Genomic DNA, 20,231 nt, shown 5'->3' with positions numbered 1-20,231 from the left:
GCTGAGAGGAGCAGCCAGGCCACTGGTGGGTGACCGCACAGTGGGATGATTGTAATACTCAGGTTGGGGGGAGACAGACATGGCATTTCCCCCCCCCCCGTTTTGATTTGGCAACACTGGGGGTTGATTATGCTGCTGGAGGCAAGGCAGAGGGGGAAGAAGGGTTTGCCCCAATGTGTGACAGAGAATTGCAACTCCTTGTGAAACAGGATAACCTGGAACATGTCCCCAGACACCTGTGGCAGCAGAATCCTCCCAACAGCTTCTACAACCTTCAGCTGGAGCCTTCCTGGCTCCTGTGCCCTCCAAGAACAGCATTACCCAGATACCTTGGGTCCCTAAGCTGGCCCTTACAGACCCCCACACCCCTTCAGTTCTCCTGAAATAGTTTACCAAGATGAAGGCAAAGAAAGAAAACTGGCAGAGGAAAGACATTATGGTCTTACCAGCAAAACTGCCCTCAGAAAAGGAAATGGAGTTCGCAATTTTCTGCACAGATGGGGAGCTGTATCCAAGGGCATTACATCCCCTATTTATGATGGGGATTTTTTTTGCAAAGCATTATTAGAAAGAAGCTTGTCAGCTCTGCTGAGAAACTTGGCAAACACCAGGGCAGACCAGTCTCACTCTTTCACACAGCTGGATTTTTTGCAGCTCAAGTATTTTTCCCTCTTGCTCTTGGCCCATCCAAAGATGAGTGCTGAATTTTCCTTAGCATTACCCACAGGTTAGTTTGTTATTAAATTTAGGCTCAGTTTAACATCTTGGCATGTAATTTAAATAAAACCAAAGCCAAACGTCCTTTTCTGCTGCAACCACCCTCAGTTTGGCTCAGCTGCCTTTGGTGTCACTGGAGGGTGAACAGGAGATTCATTTTTGGTAGGTAACCTAAATACCCTCCATGCAACTTTGAAATACATTGCCATAAAGCAATTATTTGTCATGGAATGAGATTGGCCAGAACCTCAACATGCTCCATTGGCTCTGACTTAGCTGTGAAATACTTCTTACTGTAGGAAAGGAAGATACACCAGACACATGAGCTGTAGGAAGGGTGCAGACAAAACTCAGGCACAACTTCTTACGACAGGAACAAAGATGGGATTTCCTTCTGAGGCTGAAGGAAGGAGTGCTTGAAAATCCCACAGGCACAGTCCTGTCCCCTGTATAACTTTGTTCCTGGTCTAATTCTGTACCTTCCACAGTCTGTGACACTGCAACCAAAGTGATGTCAATGGATAGGGGAAAAAGCTCATAAGGATTATGAGTAAGTGCTTGTGACACTGGGTCCAGAGAGCAGGGAATGTGGAGCTGACCTTTGGTTAACTCATTATCTGCACTAAGAGGATGCAGCTGACTCTTCCAGTCAATTTTGTTTTCTTCTGCCCACAGGATATTTATAGGCAGCTTTTAATAGCCTCCAAAGTCACCTGCAGAAAGTACCCAGTAATCTCCTTGTGCAAATTTCTGTCTGACTAGGACTTATCACGTTCTTTCCTGCTTTTTCCAGTGTGTTCAAAGTGTGTTACTCAGGTGTGATTGAGCTGATAAATCAAGTTATAGGATTTCTTTCTGTTGATCAAGTAATTCTGCTTAAGGGCATTTCCAAAATACTGATGTTTACCCTTTCAGTCACAGCAGATTACTTCACATGCAGAGATGAAACCACTACCAAGCTATTTAACTATTAAAGTCCTTGACACAGACACCTGAACTTCAGAGAAAACTTGGCAAGTTTAAAGATTTTGAAGCAGATGTTAGTTTTGTGGACCTATTCTACACAGTAAAGAAAAGCAGAATTTGTCTCTATTACTGTCCCTCATTTAAGAGAATGAAGCCTCTTCGTGCTACTCAGAATCAGAACAGAGAGCTGAAAACAGGGGAAGATCGACTAGAAAGATTTATGTCTGCTAAAACGGGTATTTACATAAGCCTCCTGAAAATTAAGTTATGTATCAATGTGCTGCACTTATGAAATCGTAACAAACACGCCACACTAGTAATTGCACTTGTCTGGCCTTAAAGGAAAGTATCCTACAGTGGCATAAGTAAAGAAGGAAACAGAAGGACAAGTTCTTACTTGTGCCCAAGTTCATGTGCAATTGTGAATGCCAGATTGAGACCGTTGTCTTCAGCAAGAACACACTTTCTCTTGGCACTGCAGACACCTCCTAGGTAAGCAATTCCTGCAACAAAACCACAGAGAATGTTCCCATCAAAACCAGTGAAACAGCTCATTCATTTAAAACATACAGCAGTAACACCCAAAGTGATGAAAAATGCAACCAGAATGAAAAATATTAGAGCAGTTTCCATACAAAATCATCTGAGTAGTTTCTTCATCATCCTAGTGGAGAATCAGTCCAGAGTTTTGTCAGACAGGAAATAAGTAAAACACACTCACTTTCACTACTTTCATTGGAAAATGTATTTCACTGTCTCAAAAATATATTTCACTGACCCAAAAATTCATCTAAACTTGTCTACTAATACCCTCTACTACAGCATTAGAAGATGCAGTGAAGGAGCCTGAACAAGCATTTAAATGGACCTCTCCTGATTTTCAGACTAAAGTCAGGGAGAAGAAATAAAACAATAAAGCAGAGACTGAAAAAAAATCTTACGTTTTCCCTTATTTTAAATGCTTAAAAGAAGGCGAGAGCATCAGAGCCAGGAGAGCTGCAAAGCGCTGATTTTCAGACTAAAGTCAGGGAGAAGAAATAAAACAATAAAGCAGAGACTGAAAAAAAATCTTACGTTTTCCCTTATTTTAATGCTTAAAAGAAAGCGAGAGCATCAGAGCCAGGAGAGCTGGCAAAGCGCTGATGGTGAGTCACAAAGCCAATGTAGGTGGCACAAGTCTCCTATGACTGAGTGGAATTCAGGATTTGATCCATGCACAGTATTCTCCTGTTTGTGTGGGCACCACGAACAGTTTGATGCTGAGGCCAAAAAGGAATTCAAAAGTTACAGCATGAAGCCTCTGCTATGGAAAAACAATAGTCCTCATCTGCCCTTCATGCAGCCAGACTGTCCCCTGCTGAAAGTGCCACCGCACTTGGGAATGCTGTGATGGCATCACAGGCCAGCTCAGGATATCACAGTGTACATACCTACTTGTATTTGTATTTACCAGCACTAAGGAAAGCATTTCCTCACTGCAGTACCATTTCCATGGAGGGATAGCTGCATGGAGCTGCCTCTAAGGAGCAGACCATGACCATGCAATGGAGTCATGATACCGGTTTTTCTTTTTTTTCCTCTCAGAGTTGACAAAGCTGTATTTATCAAGGTGCAAATGTAAAACTTTAGACCTGGAAGAAGTCCAGCTCTGTTTTTATGAGTTTTGACAACAATAAGGATGTGGATATTTGTTGCTAGCCAGGGGTGTTCTGGATGGAATGAAGGGATGGGCAACAGCATTTTACTTCAGCACCTGCAGCAAAGAGTGAAGGCAGAAGTCAGGCACTAGCACTTGCTTACTTTAAAAATGCTGACCATGAAAGGGCAGATTCATATCACACACACACAAAAAAAAAAAGAGATCAAGATTTAAAATCAATGGCCATAAAAGGCTGGATTTCAGCACTTTTCTTGGACTGACTTGCATTTTACATGCAGAATAGTCCAAAGGATGTCAAAGAATTGCTCAGGAAGTAACAACCTTCTTTGAGAAAGATTTTTGAGATTGCAAACTCAGTCCACACCTGATGGCCCAATGAACGTGCCTCTTTTTGGTTAAACAGAAGCAAAAATCGAGTATTTGGGTCAGCTGAAAGACACTTCTATGGAATGGGGAGAGATATTTTGGTTCCCTTTCAGCAGTTTTCAGGCAGCAATGACCAGAGCAGGATTTTTACCACAAGTGTTTTATTCTTACTACTAAACCTGATTATTCCACCTTTATCTTCCATTAATCTGCGCCAATATCTCTCTCAGTTGTATCTGACACACGAGGTTTTAACTGAGGAGCAACAGTTGCAGTTCAGGCTCAAGGGTCAATCAGGCAAGTCAGTTTTGCTTGAAAGTATTCATGCCAAATTCCTCTTGAGAGATTTCATAAAATGAGGCTGGGTCTACGTTTACCATCATGGAGATGGAAGGGGGCAACATTCCCATTTTTGGGAGGTGTGGCGCAGCAAAACAGTCTAGAATTCTGCCAATATATTAAAATATGTCAAATACCAATTAAAATGTCAAGTACATTATCCCAAATAATAATTCTTCTGAAGTCTTTGTTTAGTGGCTCTAATCCCCACTGAACCTGGCAATGTATATCCACATCATTATTTGGCTTTTGCTCTGTGCTAAAACCCTCATCATTCAAAAGTGGAAAACTAATGATTAAGGACTTGTACATCCACCAGTGGTCAAAGAAGTAGTGACTGTGGCTCAGTTACAGACTCTTAGTCATCTATTTTTATTAGCTATTTTCAGTGCTTAATGTGAATCCTGTGTGGCCTTTTTATAATATCTGCAAAGATCAATCAAAAAAAATGTAGCCATTTAAAATTAGTTTATTATTACAGAAATGGACTGGGCAGAGAAACTCATAATCCTGGAAGAGCAGAAACCTTTGGAGTACATGGAATGAACTCAGTAAGAAGTCCAGCTCATGAACTGCTGAGTGCTTATTAATAAGAGTCATTCTGGAGCAGCAAGCCAGTTATAACAAATTGGTATCACATTTTAAGCCTGAAAAAGCTTGCCTTAAAAATGTTTTTGAAACACTTATTTTCTATTGAACTATTTCCTAAGATTATAATTTTCTTTTGGACCAATACATTTTAGCATTAATTCCTTTCATCAGAATATCAACAACAAATAAATTATTGATCTGCAAACATTCTCCAGTTCTTTAGTAAATATATCTGAACCATTAACATAAATGCAACTTTTTTGTAACCCAGTACAATGATCCACATAACTGATAGGCGGAGAAAAATACACCTTTAACCAACAACAATAGTAGCACAATGCATTAACATGATTTATTTCTTCATTGGGATGAATGGAAACTGTTGTTTGCCTCTTAAACTTCCAGATTTTTATCTAAGCCTTTCAAGTCTGCAGAACTGGAATAAAAACTTCACGAACTCAGACACATTTGTGAAAATCCTGGCGTGACGTGGCTCTACCAGGCTGGGAAGAATATAAGAGGAAATGCTTTTATTTGGTAATTTTGCTTCTGGCCCTGTCTGTGAGACAGGTGTGTGTGTGTGAAAATGAAAAATAGGGAAGGAAGCTGAACTGGAATTTTTGTTCGTTTATTTTTTAAAAAAACCCCACACTTCTCATGTACCTCTGCAAATATACAGACAGTGGCTTTCTTTAGGGGAAAAACTCCTTATCTGTCAGATACACTGTCAGCAATTACCACAAATCTATTTTTAATATACAAAAAAGGTCAAGCAGGAGCATCAGTGGAAGAGGGAAAGGAGAGCCAATTACTATTTTTACTATTACCAAGCACGAGGGTTTTTTCCTTTCTCTCCTGAGAAATTACATAATTACAGCCCATAACTTCTGTGCTTGGGCTTGGACACGCAGAGCTATCTGCACTTCTACGGCAAACCCTGGGACACAGGCAACTGTGTAAACTCACATTTATCCAAAAACTTGTCATACATAAACAGTTTGCAGCTGTTTGCCTTCCTGCCAGCTAATGAGCCCTCCACCAGCAGTATCTCCAAGGGGAATGATCCCATCTATCCCACCAGCCCGGCGAGGCATGAGGATATTACACACTTGCCACATGGATGGCCAAAGCTGGGAGAAGACAAGTCCTGGTGCTTGGGTTCCCTTTTTGTCCTACTCCAAACACCTGGGGCTTCCTCCTGACGGGCTCTGGAGCATTCACTCAGCAAGTGGTTTGTCCAGGTACTCCAGCTTTCAACTCTTTAATGTCTTGTTTTCATTGCACTCCTAATACTTTAATCTCTTCTTTTGCCAACCACCTCTGGATACAGAACTTTTACTTGATTAAAACTTGGCTTGCTCTCCTCCTGCTCAATGTATTTGCTGTTGGGAAGGGAGCCAAACTCCAAGTCCTGAAGTCTGCTTGGCACAGACAGAGACTCCCTGCATATCCACATGCTCAGAGCAAACCTCCCATTCCCCATCATTACTAGTTTGGTGTTGAGCTGATGTTTTTCTCATTCTCCCACGATTTTCGATTTGTGCAGCTCACACATTGCCATCAATTACATTCCTGTAGCCTCTCTTAACATCCTACACAAGTAAAATCAGGAAACCCTGAAGTGATTCATGCTCTGCCTTTCCATTCAATGGCTATGATATGTTTGACAGAGATGCCCTGCCTGTATTTACACATCAAGTCAGTCACCAAGGGAATCTTTCAGTGCTTGTGATACTTAAAATGAAAATACTTTTCCCTTTCTATAAAGCCTACACAGAAAAGGTTCCAAAACTTAAGAAACATTAAAGAAGAAGAAACCCACTAAACTGCCTCCAAGATAGGTACTAACACTGTTCTACAGCTGAATAAACAGAGGTCTCAAGAGTCAGTGGTATCCAGGTAAAAAAGAACTGTATCCATGGAAGGGCCCTCTGCAGCATGTACAACACAGACAGGCTAAGGCTGTCACCACTGAGCCTCCAGGTCCAAGTCTGGTTTATAGGGATCATCCAGAAAAGCGAACAGGGTGAGCTGTTCCTTCATTTTATGAGAATGTCCTAAATCAAAGCCGGACATGCAATTTTAGTGGCACAGATTAATTTGGCTTAATGCTAGACAGTCATCCAAGATGCCAATTTCTGTTAATCTTGCAGTAACAACATGGTTTCCATTAGAGTTTAATATTCATGTATGGAAACTGTTTTCCTTAGCAATAATTTTCATTGTTACTGCATTTAACGAAATCCACACTGGAAACAACACACTTGTCATGAACCACAAGTACGGAAATTACAGAGCAACCATCCAGTGCACAAGACACAGCTATGATCAGGTAGGAAAACAAGTTAATAATCACACCAGTGCAAGTCACAATATTTGGAACTCAAGTATTTATACAGGAAGAGATTCTGATGTCACAGACCAGCTGATGGAAGCCACCATGACTCCTGAGAAGAGGCACCAGATCCCGACTTTCTGTACCTGGCCAACTCGTTGCAAATGTGCCCATCACCACAGAATCCTCTTCTCCTTTGGAGAATATAGCCTGTCCTGAATTTCAACATGACCCCTGTAAAACTCTGTTCACCGTGACCTGCAGGGATGCAGCACAACTTTCCCCAGAACTCAGACTGCAGTCCTGTAGTGCCCAATAAAATAACTTCTTCCTCTGAAAACACTGTCATTTCCAGTGTACACAAGTGCTATCAGAATCCCAAAAGCCCAGCAAGAAAAACAAACAGCTGAAACACAAAGTGTAGTTACTTTCTGAATCTCTTGATTTTCGTTACACTCACCCTGAAGGACTAACAAATCAAACCTCTCCCTGATATTCACAGCACTAGCTGATGTTTCTGGAGCTCACAATGATAAACTCCTCAGAACACAAGGTCCTTATAGCACAAATGAGTGAAACGTTCAATACCTTTGGCAGGAGATACTTTTCTGATTATTGGGAATAACTAGAGATACTTGGCATTGAATATTGATACGACACCCACGGGTCTAATAAGCAGCCCTGGATAACATTTCACAACACCAGGGCTCTAGCTGAACGAGCCAGATTCAACCACATGCCTTAATCTTTGCGAAAGGACTGTGATTCAGGCAGAAACACCCAAATTTTAGCTATGGCACCACTGCAGCTCAACCCTTCTCAGAACTTCTCAGTCAACCCTTTCATCTCACACTGGAGCCCAGGCAGGAGTGCACCACCCCCTTTCCAAACAAATTACCTGACACCTAAACCAGCTGCCCTCCTCAGTACCTTCCCGATAAAAATGCCTTTGTGAGGCCAGACCTCTTCATGTCTGTAAACCTGCAGAGGCAGCAAGATTTAATCATCAGAGCTTAAAGGAGTGCTTTTGCTATCTTCCTTTTCTCTGTTGAATGACCCTGCAGGACAGCAATTAATGGAACACGTGGACTCCCCTCCCCAGCACAGCCAACCCTCAGCTTTACCTTTCAGCCTTTCTGCAGAGCTTTTATGTTTCATGGGAACCCTCTGGTGGTTTTCCAAGTTTAATGGATGAATCATTTATCTGCTCCTTTACCAACCTGCCCACACACAGACATTCCCCAAGATGGCAAGAGCTTTATTCTAGCGTTATTTGCATTGGGTTTACACTCTGCTAATTCACTGATTCAGGCAGAGGGGGCTGCCCAGACAGTGGAAAAACCTTAAGAGATTGAGACCTCTCCTGGATTTAGGGATAACTGTCCTCACCCACACCAGCAAAAGCTGCTTCAGATACCAAATGCAAGTGAGATAAGAAAGCTGAGAGATGTTCTAACACATTTTTTGGCTGAGAAGACCCTTTAACCAAGGCCTTCAAAAACATTATTTATGCTGCATTATAAGAGCAGAAAACCTTTGGAAACCTTCAGAGGTTTGGCACAGGCATCTCTGAAACCACATTCCTTTCCAATGCCATTCACCAGGATTTGTGATCACAAACACAAATATTCACCACACTGACCATACCTGAGGAGAGGTATGGTGTTCACTGGATTTCAGAGAAAGCTGGAAAGCACACTGCTCAGCCTCATGGAGCAGATATCCATTAGGAGCGACACAGGTACCAGTGATCTTGCCTTGGAGCAGGAGAATGCACTAAAAGCCCACCTGAAGTTCTTTCCAGCCCTGTTTTCCTAAGCTTTTATGATAAAACACGAGGATCTAAGACCTCAGCAAAGCAGGAGATAAAAGAAATTCCCTGTCTCTTTGACATCTGCTCTTTGTTCAGCGTGACATCCTCCATGCCATTAATGACTCCTCCCTTTCAGCAAACCATCACTTCCCTGGATGACAGCACATTAATAAATCCTCTCCATCCAACAAGACATGAGGAGTGCCTTAATTAACTGGAGCAGAGGAAGCAGGGTATCATCTCCATGTTTACTCTACTTTGATATGCTAACAGCCACATTCCAGAGAGCTTCTCCCCAACACTCCCCAGAGCCCGGGCTGCTGCTGAATGCAGATCTCAAACACAGCTCTTTCCTGCAATCCTATTTCTCTAGTTAAATATGGAGTTTGGGATATTCAGTCCAAATCAGACCATCATTCCTGAATGCTGATTCCCAAATCCAGGCAGCTAATTCATCATCTGTTTATAGACATCACTGCCTGGTGCTGAAAGTCTACATGCTCACACACACAGATGGAATTACATAGGCTTGATTACTCAAAGTAAGATATATTAGGACAGCTGTTAAGAGGAAAGGCAGGGGAAGAGCTGGCCAGGTGGATCTGAGAGAGGGATTCCAGTTGGGGATTGGACTGGATTGGACTGGATGAGTGATGGGAAGAATACAGAAGCATGGCATAATTCAAATTCAGTGAACAAGGCAGAAGGAGAAATGGGAAGAGATTAGGGAGTGAGAAGAGACAGAAAAATAGCAAATGGAGATAATATGGGTTTTCCAGAAGGCTTCAGGAAAGGTGACTTTGATCTCATAGGCAGCAGGGAGTCACTTCTGAGGGAGGCAGGGGTCAAGGAGGGCAGGAGATAAGATCAGAAGGGAAGATGAGCTCCCTGAGAATGTCTGTGTGTACTTACTGCTGGAGAAAAATGGACCTCCAGCCCTGGGCCCTCAGCCTCCAGTCTCTGGCATCATGGGTTCACTTGAGGAATTACTGAACAAGTCTGAGGGCATGGAATAATTCAGGCAGGGATGTGTGGGCAAAACCTGGCACTGAGCATAATGGAGGGACAGCTGTTGGAACTGGTATAGAAACAAGGGATGGAAATCAGTGAGATACAAGACAATGAGAGGAAAATACACAGGCACAGGGGACAAGGTTGTTCAGGGATATCTCACACCAGAAAGGAATCAGATATGGCAGAAGTCAGCAGAGATCTGATGCTTTTGAAAGGCTACAGGAACATGTGACTGAGAACTCAAAGAAAACATTACCAACAACTGTGAAACCAAGCTGCAAACCAGGATTTGGATCCTGGCCCTCAAAAGTCACCTCTGCCCGGGGCTCAAAGGCATTTGGATTTGAATATCTTGTGTTGGACTCATTGTGTTCAGTGGGGGAACCTGCAAGTCCTTTCTACAGACTGCTGTAGAGCTAAGCAGGATCTTCCCTTCCCACATCCATGGAAACATCAGCACCACAATGCCCAAAGGCAGCAGCAGGACTCAGCACTGAATTCAGGGTTTGTGGAGCTGTGTGAGTGACTGTCTTTCACTGCAGTGGCTGCAGCACAGAGACACAGGGTAAAAATGACTCCACATCTCTCAACTGCTGGATGGCTCGACAAGAGGTGAGAGCTCCACCTGCTCTAGCTCTAAACAGCCTTTATGACTCTCACCCTTCCCTTTCCCAGATGTTACTAAAAATCAATATTTCAGTATTCTCATTTTGACCTGTCCTGTCTGGTGGAAGAGGCCTGAACTCAAGAGTTGCCTCAGTGTCCCCTAAGCTGCATCTTTCAGGAAATAAATACCTCACCAAAAAAAGAGAAAAATGTAACAACTTCGCCATCAGAAAGAAAAGTGCTTGAGGGCTCCCATGCCCCATTCCCACCGCTCTGCCACCTGCCCATGTCAGTCTGCCAACACCTGTCCTCAGGATGGATTCGCACCTGCATGTTACCATCTTCCAAGAGATGGAAAAGCAACCTTGGCACTGCATGCAATAGCTGCAGCTTTGAAAACTGTGTAAGGTTCCCAAGCCATCTCTGGGGATATTTTCATCTTTCTTTTTCAGATGAGTTCTGCGACTTCCACTTTTGGATTTGTCAGTTTGTCCCTGCAACTCATCTGAGCCACCTGCTTCAACAGAGGGCCTGAATTCAGAGAGAAGGAAGAAAAATATCAAATCAGAGCCTTTCATGAGACTGCTAAACAAAGAAGAACATGGAATTCAGCAGCAGGGATCCTGGAGCCTTTAAATTCCTCACTATCTCCCTTCCAGAATGAAGAGACAAGGTCAGACTTGGCAATAAATCAGAAGAAATATTTGGAGTCTCTGTACCAAACAGCATCTGCTTTAAGAGCGAGCAGTCAGGGTCCAGCATTCAGTTCCAGTTTTTCCCTTCCTGTAGCTGCAAACACTAAGAATCTCATGAAGCTTTGCAAATAAATGAAAAGATTCTTTTAACAGTTCCAAGAGCTTTCCTGAGCCATGCCTATCTCACCCTGCTGTGGTGCTGGTCAGCGGTAGGTTCAAGAACAAGGATCTGTCCTGCAGTGGTTAAACAACGTTCAGTAATGTACAGTGAACAATATTTCAGTGTCTGGAGAGTGTCAGCCCAGTCTGCTGAATGTTTTGGAGATGGCTGAACACCTGTGCTGCTGATGAATGGCATTCTTCCACAGCTCCCCACTAAATTCTTTCCATGTTCTTACAGAATGACTAAGCAATCGTTACTCTCAAAACCTGAATGAATCTATACTTTTGAAACATGTTAAAATTTAAAGTGTATTTTATTTTTAGGTGCTGTTTGCATGTCAAAACTGTTCTCCTGGCAACATCAGAGCAGCTCAGGTGACCTGCGGGGAAGGCAGGCCAGCAAATGGGATGATGCACAGTAATCAAACTCCAAACAGATGCTTTTCCAAATTGCTCCTGTGGTACTTCTCATCTGCAGCTCCCACATCCTGACTTCCAGGGCTGCTGAAGCTCCTGCCTTCACTTTGGCAAGCTGCCAGCCAGCACTGATAAACTTATGTAGCAATTCCTGGTTCAGGCCTTCTGTTTTAATTCTTTGCTGAGTGCTGATTTAGCCCCACGGCCTGACTTGACAAGGCTGACAAACCCAGGGGCTGCACCTGATAAGGTTAATAGGGTTGAGTTACTCTGTTAAGTCAGAACTTGGGTTGAAAAGCTGGTCCTCAGCACCTCCACCCTGGCTGATACTTCTGCTGCCAGAGGTGGGGAGTGAAAATGATCCTTCCATGTCAGTGGGCAGTGCCATGGCTCTGCTCCTCTCTTCACACACTACCAACAGTCAGCACATTTGTTTTGGCAGAGCACAACAGCATGGTGGAAAGGGAGGTGAAAATAAATTTAAAAAATCCCTAAACTTACTGCCAAATTAATGGCTTGATTTCCTAGAGATTACCACTTCCACTTGGGGCTCCTGGTGTAAATGTGGGTGATGCAATCTTTCCCTCAGTGGCAGTATCAGAGGGAGAGGGCTCCTTCCTCTACTTAGTTTCCTAATTTTCAGAAAACTTCCGAAAGCCTAATATTTCTGAGCTTGATATCCTCAAATTTGATTCAAATTGGTCGATGGGTTTTAAAAATATTAGGGAACAACCATCACTGGGGGAGATAGACACAAGCACAAAGCACACACAAGGCACAGACACACTGACCAAACCAGGTTAAACTATCTGGGTTACTATTAACCCCAAGGGCCTCTCCTCTGGGTTCCCAAACAGAGAAACAGAGCTGTCCATCCTGGCTTCCACTCCCCAGGAAGGGAATGACCCACAGGGTAGTTTATGCCGACACAAACACATCACAGCATCAGCCTGACTGAAGAGAAGCAGTGGCTAATTTCAGAGGTAATGTGACTGGAGATATTTTTAGTATGTCCTGAATCTAGTTTTTTAAGTACCTCTCTCTCTAGACTACTCAAAAATAAAATGTCACCTTTAAAGCCACAGCAGCTACAGAGAAATTCTCGCTATGAAAAAGAGCAGCCTGAGCTTTTCTCACACTTAAAAAGAAATCTCTCATGTTCAAACTTGAGCTTCTGTGAAAGAAAACACAAATTTGGATGAATATCACTGAGCTCCTTGTGATGACTAACACCAGACAGAGAGTCCCTGGTGCCTCACAGACACAAGTCAAGGCACAGTCCCAGTCCTGAGGCCTTTATGGACTGAACTCAGAAGTGACAGCCCAAGAGGCTCACAGGGACAGCACTGACGTGTCACAGGATCCTGCAGGAGCCAGGGGACATTTTCATGCACATGTGTTCACGTTACTGCTCCAGGGCTTTGTGCTGAAGTTCTCTCAACAAGGACAGAACTGCCTCTTCTAGTCCCATGTGTTTTTGCATAAAACACCCCCAGGACATGCAGGAGCTTCTCAATACCTGCCTGGGTGACACTTCCAGTTCTGAGCCAAATCAGTGTCTCCCTGACTGAGAACACTGTCCTGGTCTGCAGCATGGTTTGCAGGCTTTCCTCCCTGCCAAACCCCACTCAGGACGTGGCTCCTGGAGGGAATTTGCAGCAGGAACAGCTGCACTTCCCAGCTACGCAGGTTGGGTATTTTTGAACCAGCCTGCCTGAGAGCCCAGTGGCAGTGGCCTGGCAACTGCCATGTAATGAGAAGTATTTCCCAACAAAGCCACCTGGTTAAAGATAACATAATCAGCACCCCACAGAACAAGCTGGATGTGTATTACAACTGCTCTAACAGTACCAGCTACCAAAATCACCACAGGCTTGATCAAAGTCTCACTGGAACCATAAATTATTACCCCTGTCTTTGGAAAAGGTGCATGAAATCATCTTTTACTCAGTTTCCACCCCCAGAAGGTTGGCCTTTGTCTTTTTTACTGAAGTGTAAAGCCAGAAAGCTTTATTTATCTCAGTGTTCAGATTATGCTGTGGCTCACAGACACCAGTGCATGGGTGGGTCTCCTGCACCTCTGTGAACACATCAGTGCATTGAACAAAATCCTGGCTACAGCAGTCAAGAGCTGGGGTTCTTCATCATGGGAAGAGCCAAATGCTCTCAGAATCCAGATCTTTTCTCTGAGCCAGCAGCATCACACCCTTCCCAGCTCCTCAGCTGCAGAGAGACAACCCAGAGAATGCCAACACAAGAGGGCTGTGCCAGGAACCTCTGCCCCTCACTTGGCTCCACAGAGGGAGAAGGGAAATGGGAAGATCCAAGTGAGACAGATAACCCATAGAAAGAAATCTGGGGCAAATCAGAGAACATCATGGAAGAAGGAATAAGATACCAGGAGGAAGAAACATGAAACTGAAACGTAGTTATCGGACTCTGGTGAGGCAACAGACATTGCTGAAAGGAAACTACAAAGCTTAGAACTTCAGTAGTCCTTAAGCAGCACTTTCGTGTTGCAGGATCCCAGGATTCCCTCAGGAAAGCATCTCCACTTCATATGCTACTGAAGTATGTGGTGCACAAAGTCAGGCAGGAATCACAGGGAAAACCATCTGGAAGGACAGAGCAGCTCCAGTGAACAACGCTGCCCTTCTGAACTCCGAGTCAACAGACATTTGGAAGAGTCATCAAAGGGATTAGAAGGAGCCCCAATACTTCCCCAGGAGTCAGGACACCGGTTGAGAGCGCTGTAGTCAGGAATTTCATCCACTATTGGATCCAGACAAGACCAAGCTGGAGACAACATTTTCCTTCTGACTGACAGAGCCAGAAAAGCAAACAAACTGGAGCACGCAAGATAAGAAACATGAGTGCACAGGTTTCTTAAACAGATGTATAAAATATAAATTCTAAATAGAAATCTAACTTCAGTCTTCTATTTTCCTGTCATTTCAAGAACAACAAAGTCTGATTAGACTGATGGACTAGTTTTCAATAAATAAAAACATCAACAGAGAGTTTCCTAACTCACTGGCCAGTCTTTTTACAAGTAACTGCAGTGTTTACACTGTTTGTCTGCTACAGCACAAATATTGCTGTACATGCTGGAGCTTGATGGATGATATTACTAAAACCAACAAGCAGATCCTTAGCAGAACATTCATGTGTACCCAGCAGTCCAGTTATGGCCAGGCAGAGCCTCAGTGCAAACAGCTCAGGCAAAGCAGCCACACAAAAATGTATGACACAACCACACAAAACCAACAAATGCCTTCAACCTGCTGACTGCTCATGACCACCAACCAAAGTAGGAACACAAGGCTAATTCCGAGCTAAGCAAACACAGAAATCCTTCACATTCTACAAATCATGCTGAAAGAGTACAGGAGGAGAAAGATATTTGATGGGTTGAGTTTAGGGGTTTTACTATTATTATTTTGGTAATTTCAATGTATTTCTATCAGCTGATCTAAAAGGAAAAAAGAGTTGTCAAACTAATCCAGACAAAAATCTTGCAGATTATAGGATTCTGAACCTGAAATTTGAAAACCTATATAGCAGAACCCTTGTGTCCAAATAAAATTCCAAGGAATTCCACTTCTGTTCTAGGGACAGTTTATACACAAATACACACACACAAATGTATGCATACACACCCCTCAGAGAAAATTATGCTAAAAATTCACTATCTGTGGTCACCTTCCTATCTAAATTGGCAAGAACTTGATGAAGAAACCCCAGTATTTTCTACAAGGAAGATCTGGTCAAATCCACACATGTAAAATTCAAAGTACCCTGCCATGCATTTAGAGACACTAATTTATTTCCAGAATGTGTCTGTGCATTCTTGGGTCAGCTCAAAATTTCATCACCTTCCCCACAGCACCTGCCATTAATATTTCCAGCCATGGAATGAGCTTGTAGTGGATCACAGCTGGCTGGAGCACACTCCCTACTGCATTTTCAGCACACTGGTAAACACAAAACATTTTCAGTGTCTGGTAAACACAGGGAACATTTTCAGTGGTGCAAAGTACTGTTACATACCCAATTCCTCTTTGCATTATGCGGAGCACAATCCCAGCTGAAAAGCCCGGAGTTTGTGCTGAGGCAGTGGGAGAATTGTTAAATAAAACCCAACAACATTCCAAGGATTTAAAGCGACTTTCAGTCTATTGAGTGCACTTGGTGTAGCAAAATCCTGCCAGGACCAGACACACTGCAAAATGGGTTAGGTATAATACCAGGTCATGTTACCAGATGATTAACCAAAGCTGGGAAAAAAACAGTTCAAATTAAAAAAAAAAAATCAGTACAGGTCAAACTCCCTTTTTGGGGAGGGGGGGAAAGTTTTATGCACACTTCCCAGTGTGGTTTTCTAGGTTATCACCAGTAAAATCTCATCTCTACATTATTTAAAACGCGCTCTTGAAATTGCATTTAGTCTTGGCAGCTGCAAGACAAAAGAAATGTAAAAGTACAGTAGGCAACTGTCCTTCATTTCCTTCCTTTACTCTTACATATCCTGTGTGCAACTGGAATGCTTCTTTTTGATTATCCAGTGGAGCAAACGCTACAATGAATGCAATCATGCCTTATTACCCTACATGTCTGCAGCCTATTGCACAGCTAAGTACAGATGTTTTTACACAGCTTGGTTTTTTAGCTACAGGGTCTGTAAAACAATAGGAATGATCTGAAATGTTTTCAAGCCAGCAAAGGATAAAGGCACTGTAAAGCAGTCAACTGGATAAAAGCCATCTATGTCTGACAGGAGAAGAAAAACCTCAGAGGTTTCTCAATTATAAACATGTCAGCTTTCTGCAAGTGCTGCAGTCTGCAGCAAACTGACCAGGAATGTGTAAACAGAGGGGAAAATAAGGACCCAGGAGTGGAAAGAAGGAACACAAACCTCTGGCCTGTTGAAGGGTTTAACCACTATTTTACTGACCTGAAGAACTGGCTGGTGCCCAAGGAAGTGGAGCTGCCTCTGGTAGCCTTGCTTGTAGCTGGGGGTTGGGCTGAGATTCAGCCTGCAGCCAGCTCTGTCCTTGGACTTGTCCCTTCCCATCTCCAGGCTTCACTCCCCCACCAGCACCATGGGGATCACAGTTCTGATCTCTTTGGTAAAGAGCTTTGGATTTTACTGAGGAAAAGCCCTGTTTACAAATTTATTTCTCTCTCCTCTCAATACATTCTTTTTTTACAAATAAAATACAATGCAAAACCCCCTCAATGTATTGTTTCATGGCACGGGTCTGTCGGGAGGGAACTGGGAATTAATGGGTAAGGCGCCGGGCTGGAAATCAGGATGTGCAAAATCATTCCATGTTCTTGGATGAGAACCAGTGAGAAATGGTTTTTATGAGTCCCATCTTCCCCAGTCCACCTGGCCTGAAGCGTGTCATAGCAGAAAATCCTGCTTTCTGCTGCAGAGAGCCTGGGATTGGCATTCCCAGCCCAGAGGGGTTATTTATAGAGCACTGACAGCAGGTCTGACACTGTGGAAAACAAACACTATTTATCTTTCCATAATCTTTTATAATAAAAGGGGAAGGAAGAAGCAGGGTGAGCTGTGAAAGCAGAACTGATGATTTTATTTGTTTTATGATCATTCTGATGAGAATCCCCCAGAGAAACAAACCCTCAGCAAGGGGAAGTGATGGAGCTGGAGTGTGAAGCAGTGCAGCAAGCATGGAAAATCTCCATTTACATGGATGAGGGAAGAGACAACAGCAGAAATACTACAAACCCCAAAAGACACTAATGGTTGTCCACAGACCAAATATAACGAGCTTGTTCTGCTCGTGTCTGCCTCAAAGGCTTCTCAGCCTCACTCACACAGTAGCCAGGAGCAGTTCCAGAGCTTTTCCTGACAGTTGTTTGGCAGTGTGGGCTTAGCTGGACATCAGTTAGGCTCCTGCTTCTCTATTTGCAAACACAATGACCCCTTTCCGAGATAAACAGAAGAGGTTTCTTTAAATCATCATTAAATGTTGCTTAGCCATAAGCAAAGCCTTGGTTCTCAAGCAGTGTCCCACAAATCTTCTCTAATTTAGAAAACAATTGAGGCACAAAGCTGTCTAGGACATAAAACTATAATTCAGAAGTTCTAGCAAAGTGTATTCAGGAGAACCAAAACACTAAGAACTGCCTGTCACACAAAAGGAAATACTAAAATAATATACTTCTGATTGTTTTTTCTCCATGCCAGCATGAAAAATGTAGTGAATTGCTTCTGAAGGACACCATCCTGTAAATTCACTGGGAATTGTTAGTTAAAACAGTCATAACAAGTCCTTTTCCCCTAGAAAAGTAACTGCATGCCAAAGCCCCAGACACAAGAAGAGGGTGAGGGGTAAAAAGATGGGGAAAGGAACATCTCATGCAGGTATCTGCCCTTTAAGCTATGAGACCAAAATTCCCAGGTGCTTTGTGTACATGTCTATATAATTTCACACAGACAGAAATGGCCCTGGAGTGGAACGCAGGACGTGTTTGCACCTGCACCAGTCAAGCTGCACAATGATTTAGCACATAAAGTGATTTACGAGATGGAGTTAAAATGAAAGAATAAAATCAGAGCATCAGAATAAATATCAGCAAAGTCATGGCAAATATTTTCCCTCATGACTTATTCCTTTTAACAAAGGCAGCAGAAAGGAGATTATTTACCCACCAGTTAGAGACTAGGCTAGGATTTGGGCTGGAGTCCTGGATTCCTGATGGGAAAGGACCATAGTTCTGGAAGCCAGCGAGTTTTCTGAAGAAAGCCGGGCTGGATGGGGCTGGAGCAACCTGGTCTAGTAGAAAATGTCCCATGGCAGAGGGTTGGAGTGAGCTGGGCTTTAATGGGCCCAAACCATTTTAGAGTTCTATAACTCTATGAAGATACATTTCACTCAAACAGTAATCAGCACCACCCTGTATAATGCTGAGATGTGATGGCCTGGAGAATATTTGCTCAGTAATATCTTGCCCAGTAAAGTACTATGGGTTCTTTCCACAGCATTTTAGACAGTTGTCCACCAGCACTTATCAAAACACATCCCCATGAACCATTAATAAAACCATGGGAGAAGGTGAAGCTTTCAAGCTAAAATCAGCTTAAACATCCTGCACCAGCTTTGGGGTGAGCCACAACAAAGACAAAAGCTCTGTCAAAGTCTAAGGGTCAGGAGGGAGCAATCAACAAGAAAAGCAAGATTTAGGATGGGCAGAGACACACTAGCATACACAAGCAGGGTGGGAAGTTGATGGGAAGATTTTGGACACGCTGCCCTAAAGCTGAAAACGACTATGAACATATTTCAGCATGCCAGCTTAAATATCTATAAGCATTCATTACCAATAGCAGTTTGATGGAGGACACAAAAGGCCAGGTACAGAGCAGGAAGTGTGTTATTCCTCCCTGCTGACAGTGTTTAGTTCCAGCTCCCTGAGAACAAGCTTCAAACACACACCACACTGCAAGGCCACTGTTTTATCTGCTGGGATGGGTGAGGATGACAGACAGACAGATAAATAATGGGAAAATAAAAGGGCCTGAAACACATTTTGAGGCTGCAAAAGGAGAATGATGTATGGAGGAGAACTAATGAGGAACTGCTGGAGGTTTAATGAAGACTAAAGTGGAGTAAACGTAGGGAAATTCCATGACCTCGGTGGGCGTGTCCTGCGGTCTGAGTGACAGAAAACAGACTCTCCAGGGCCTCTGGGAACAGCAGCCTCTGGGTGTCCAGGCCCAGCTGAACAAAGAGAACACGAAGGAGCAAAACTGAGCAAGAGCTCCTATGAGCTCTGAACTAACCCCAAAGAGAACCAGGGGAAAAGGAAAGGGAAGGGAGTCAATCATGAGAGCAACTGAGGGTCTACGAGACCTCAGTACTGGGAACTGGAAACATATGGGAGAGGGAACAATGACAAACATAGAGAAAACCTGTAACTAATCCTCCCTCTACTAAACACTTGCATTTGTTTTAATTACCCAAGTTAATTCTTTCACCCAAGACATCAGAGAGAAAATGAAAAAAGTTGAGTTTACTGTAAGTTGACAGCACTCACAGATTGATAAATTCCCAAAGAGAAGACTGATCAACCACCTAGTTTCTACAAAAAGCCCTTGCAACAGGACAATACGAGCTCCCAACTAAGGACATCATCTCGTGTTTGGCTACTGTGTCTTTTCCAGATAGATAGACATTTTTCAGCCAAGGAGATCAAGAATCCACCAGTGCCCTCAGTACATGGAATGAATAGAGACAAACCTAAACAAGACTCCTGAGCTGCAAAACAAACCCAAAGGCAAATGAAATTCAAATGCTCTACTTTCCTTAACAATAAAACCAGAATGTAAGCCTTTATAAGATGATAGGAGGGTTGCATGTCTCAGACAATGTCTAGAAACATGACCAGGATCCTGACCCCAGCGAAACCACCATCAAGATTCTGAGTCTGGTGTAAGCAGGATTTTCCTCTGGTCTTTACTGCACAGTGAGGCAGCCTGGCTGAAGCCACATCCCCAAAACAAGAAAAGGAAAAGCACAT

At 43.3% G+C, this 20,231-nt stretch overlaps 1 protein-coding gene across 1 annotated transcript in view; it reads right to left on the bottom strand.

The window, feature by feature from the left end:
- Nucleotides 1-20,231, bottom strand: part of ADAMTS17 (ADAM metallopeptidase with thrombospondin type 1 motif 17) — a 149,185-nt gene that overhangs the window by 96,017 nt on the left and 32,937 nt on the right. Inside the window, exon 7 of the mRNA XM_008638660.2 lies at nt 2,081-2,186. Coding sequence (XP_008636882.1) covers nt 2,081-2,186 — 106 coding nt within the window. The remainder of the gene's footprint in view (nt 1-2,080; nt 2,187-20,231) is intronic.

This window comes from Corvus brachyrhynchos, unplaced genomic scaffold (assembly GCF_000691975.1).
Source record: "Corvus brachyrhynchos isolate BGI_N302 unplaced genomic scaffold, ASM69197v1 scaffold200, whole genome shotgun sequence".
NCBI classification, from domain to species: Eukaryota; Metazoa; Chordata; class Aves; order Passeriformes; family Corvidae; genus Corvus; species Corvus brachyrhynchos.
The sequence above is the reverse complement of the archived record's forward strand: the minus strand, read 5'-3'. Positions and strand labels throughout refer to the sequence as shown.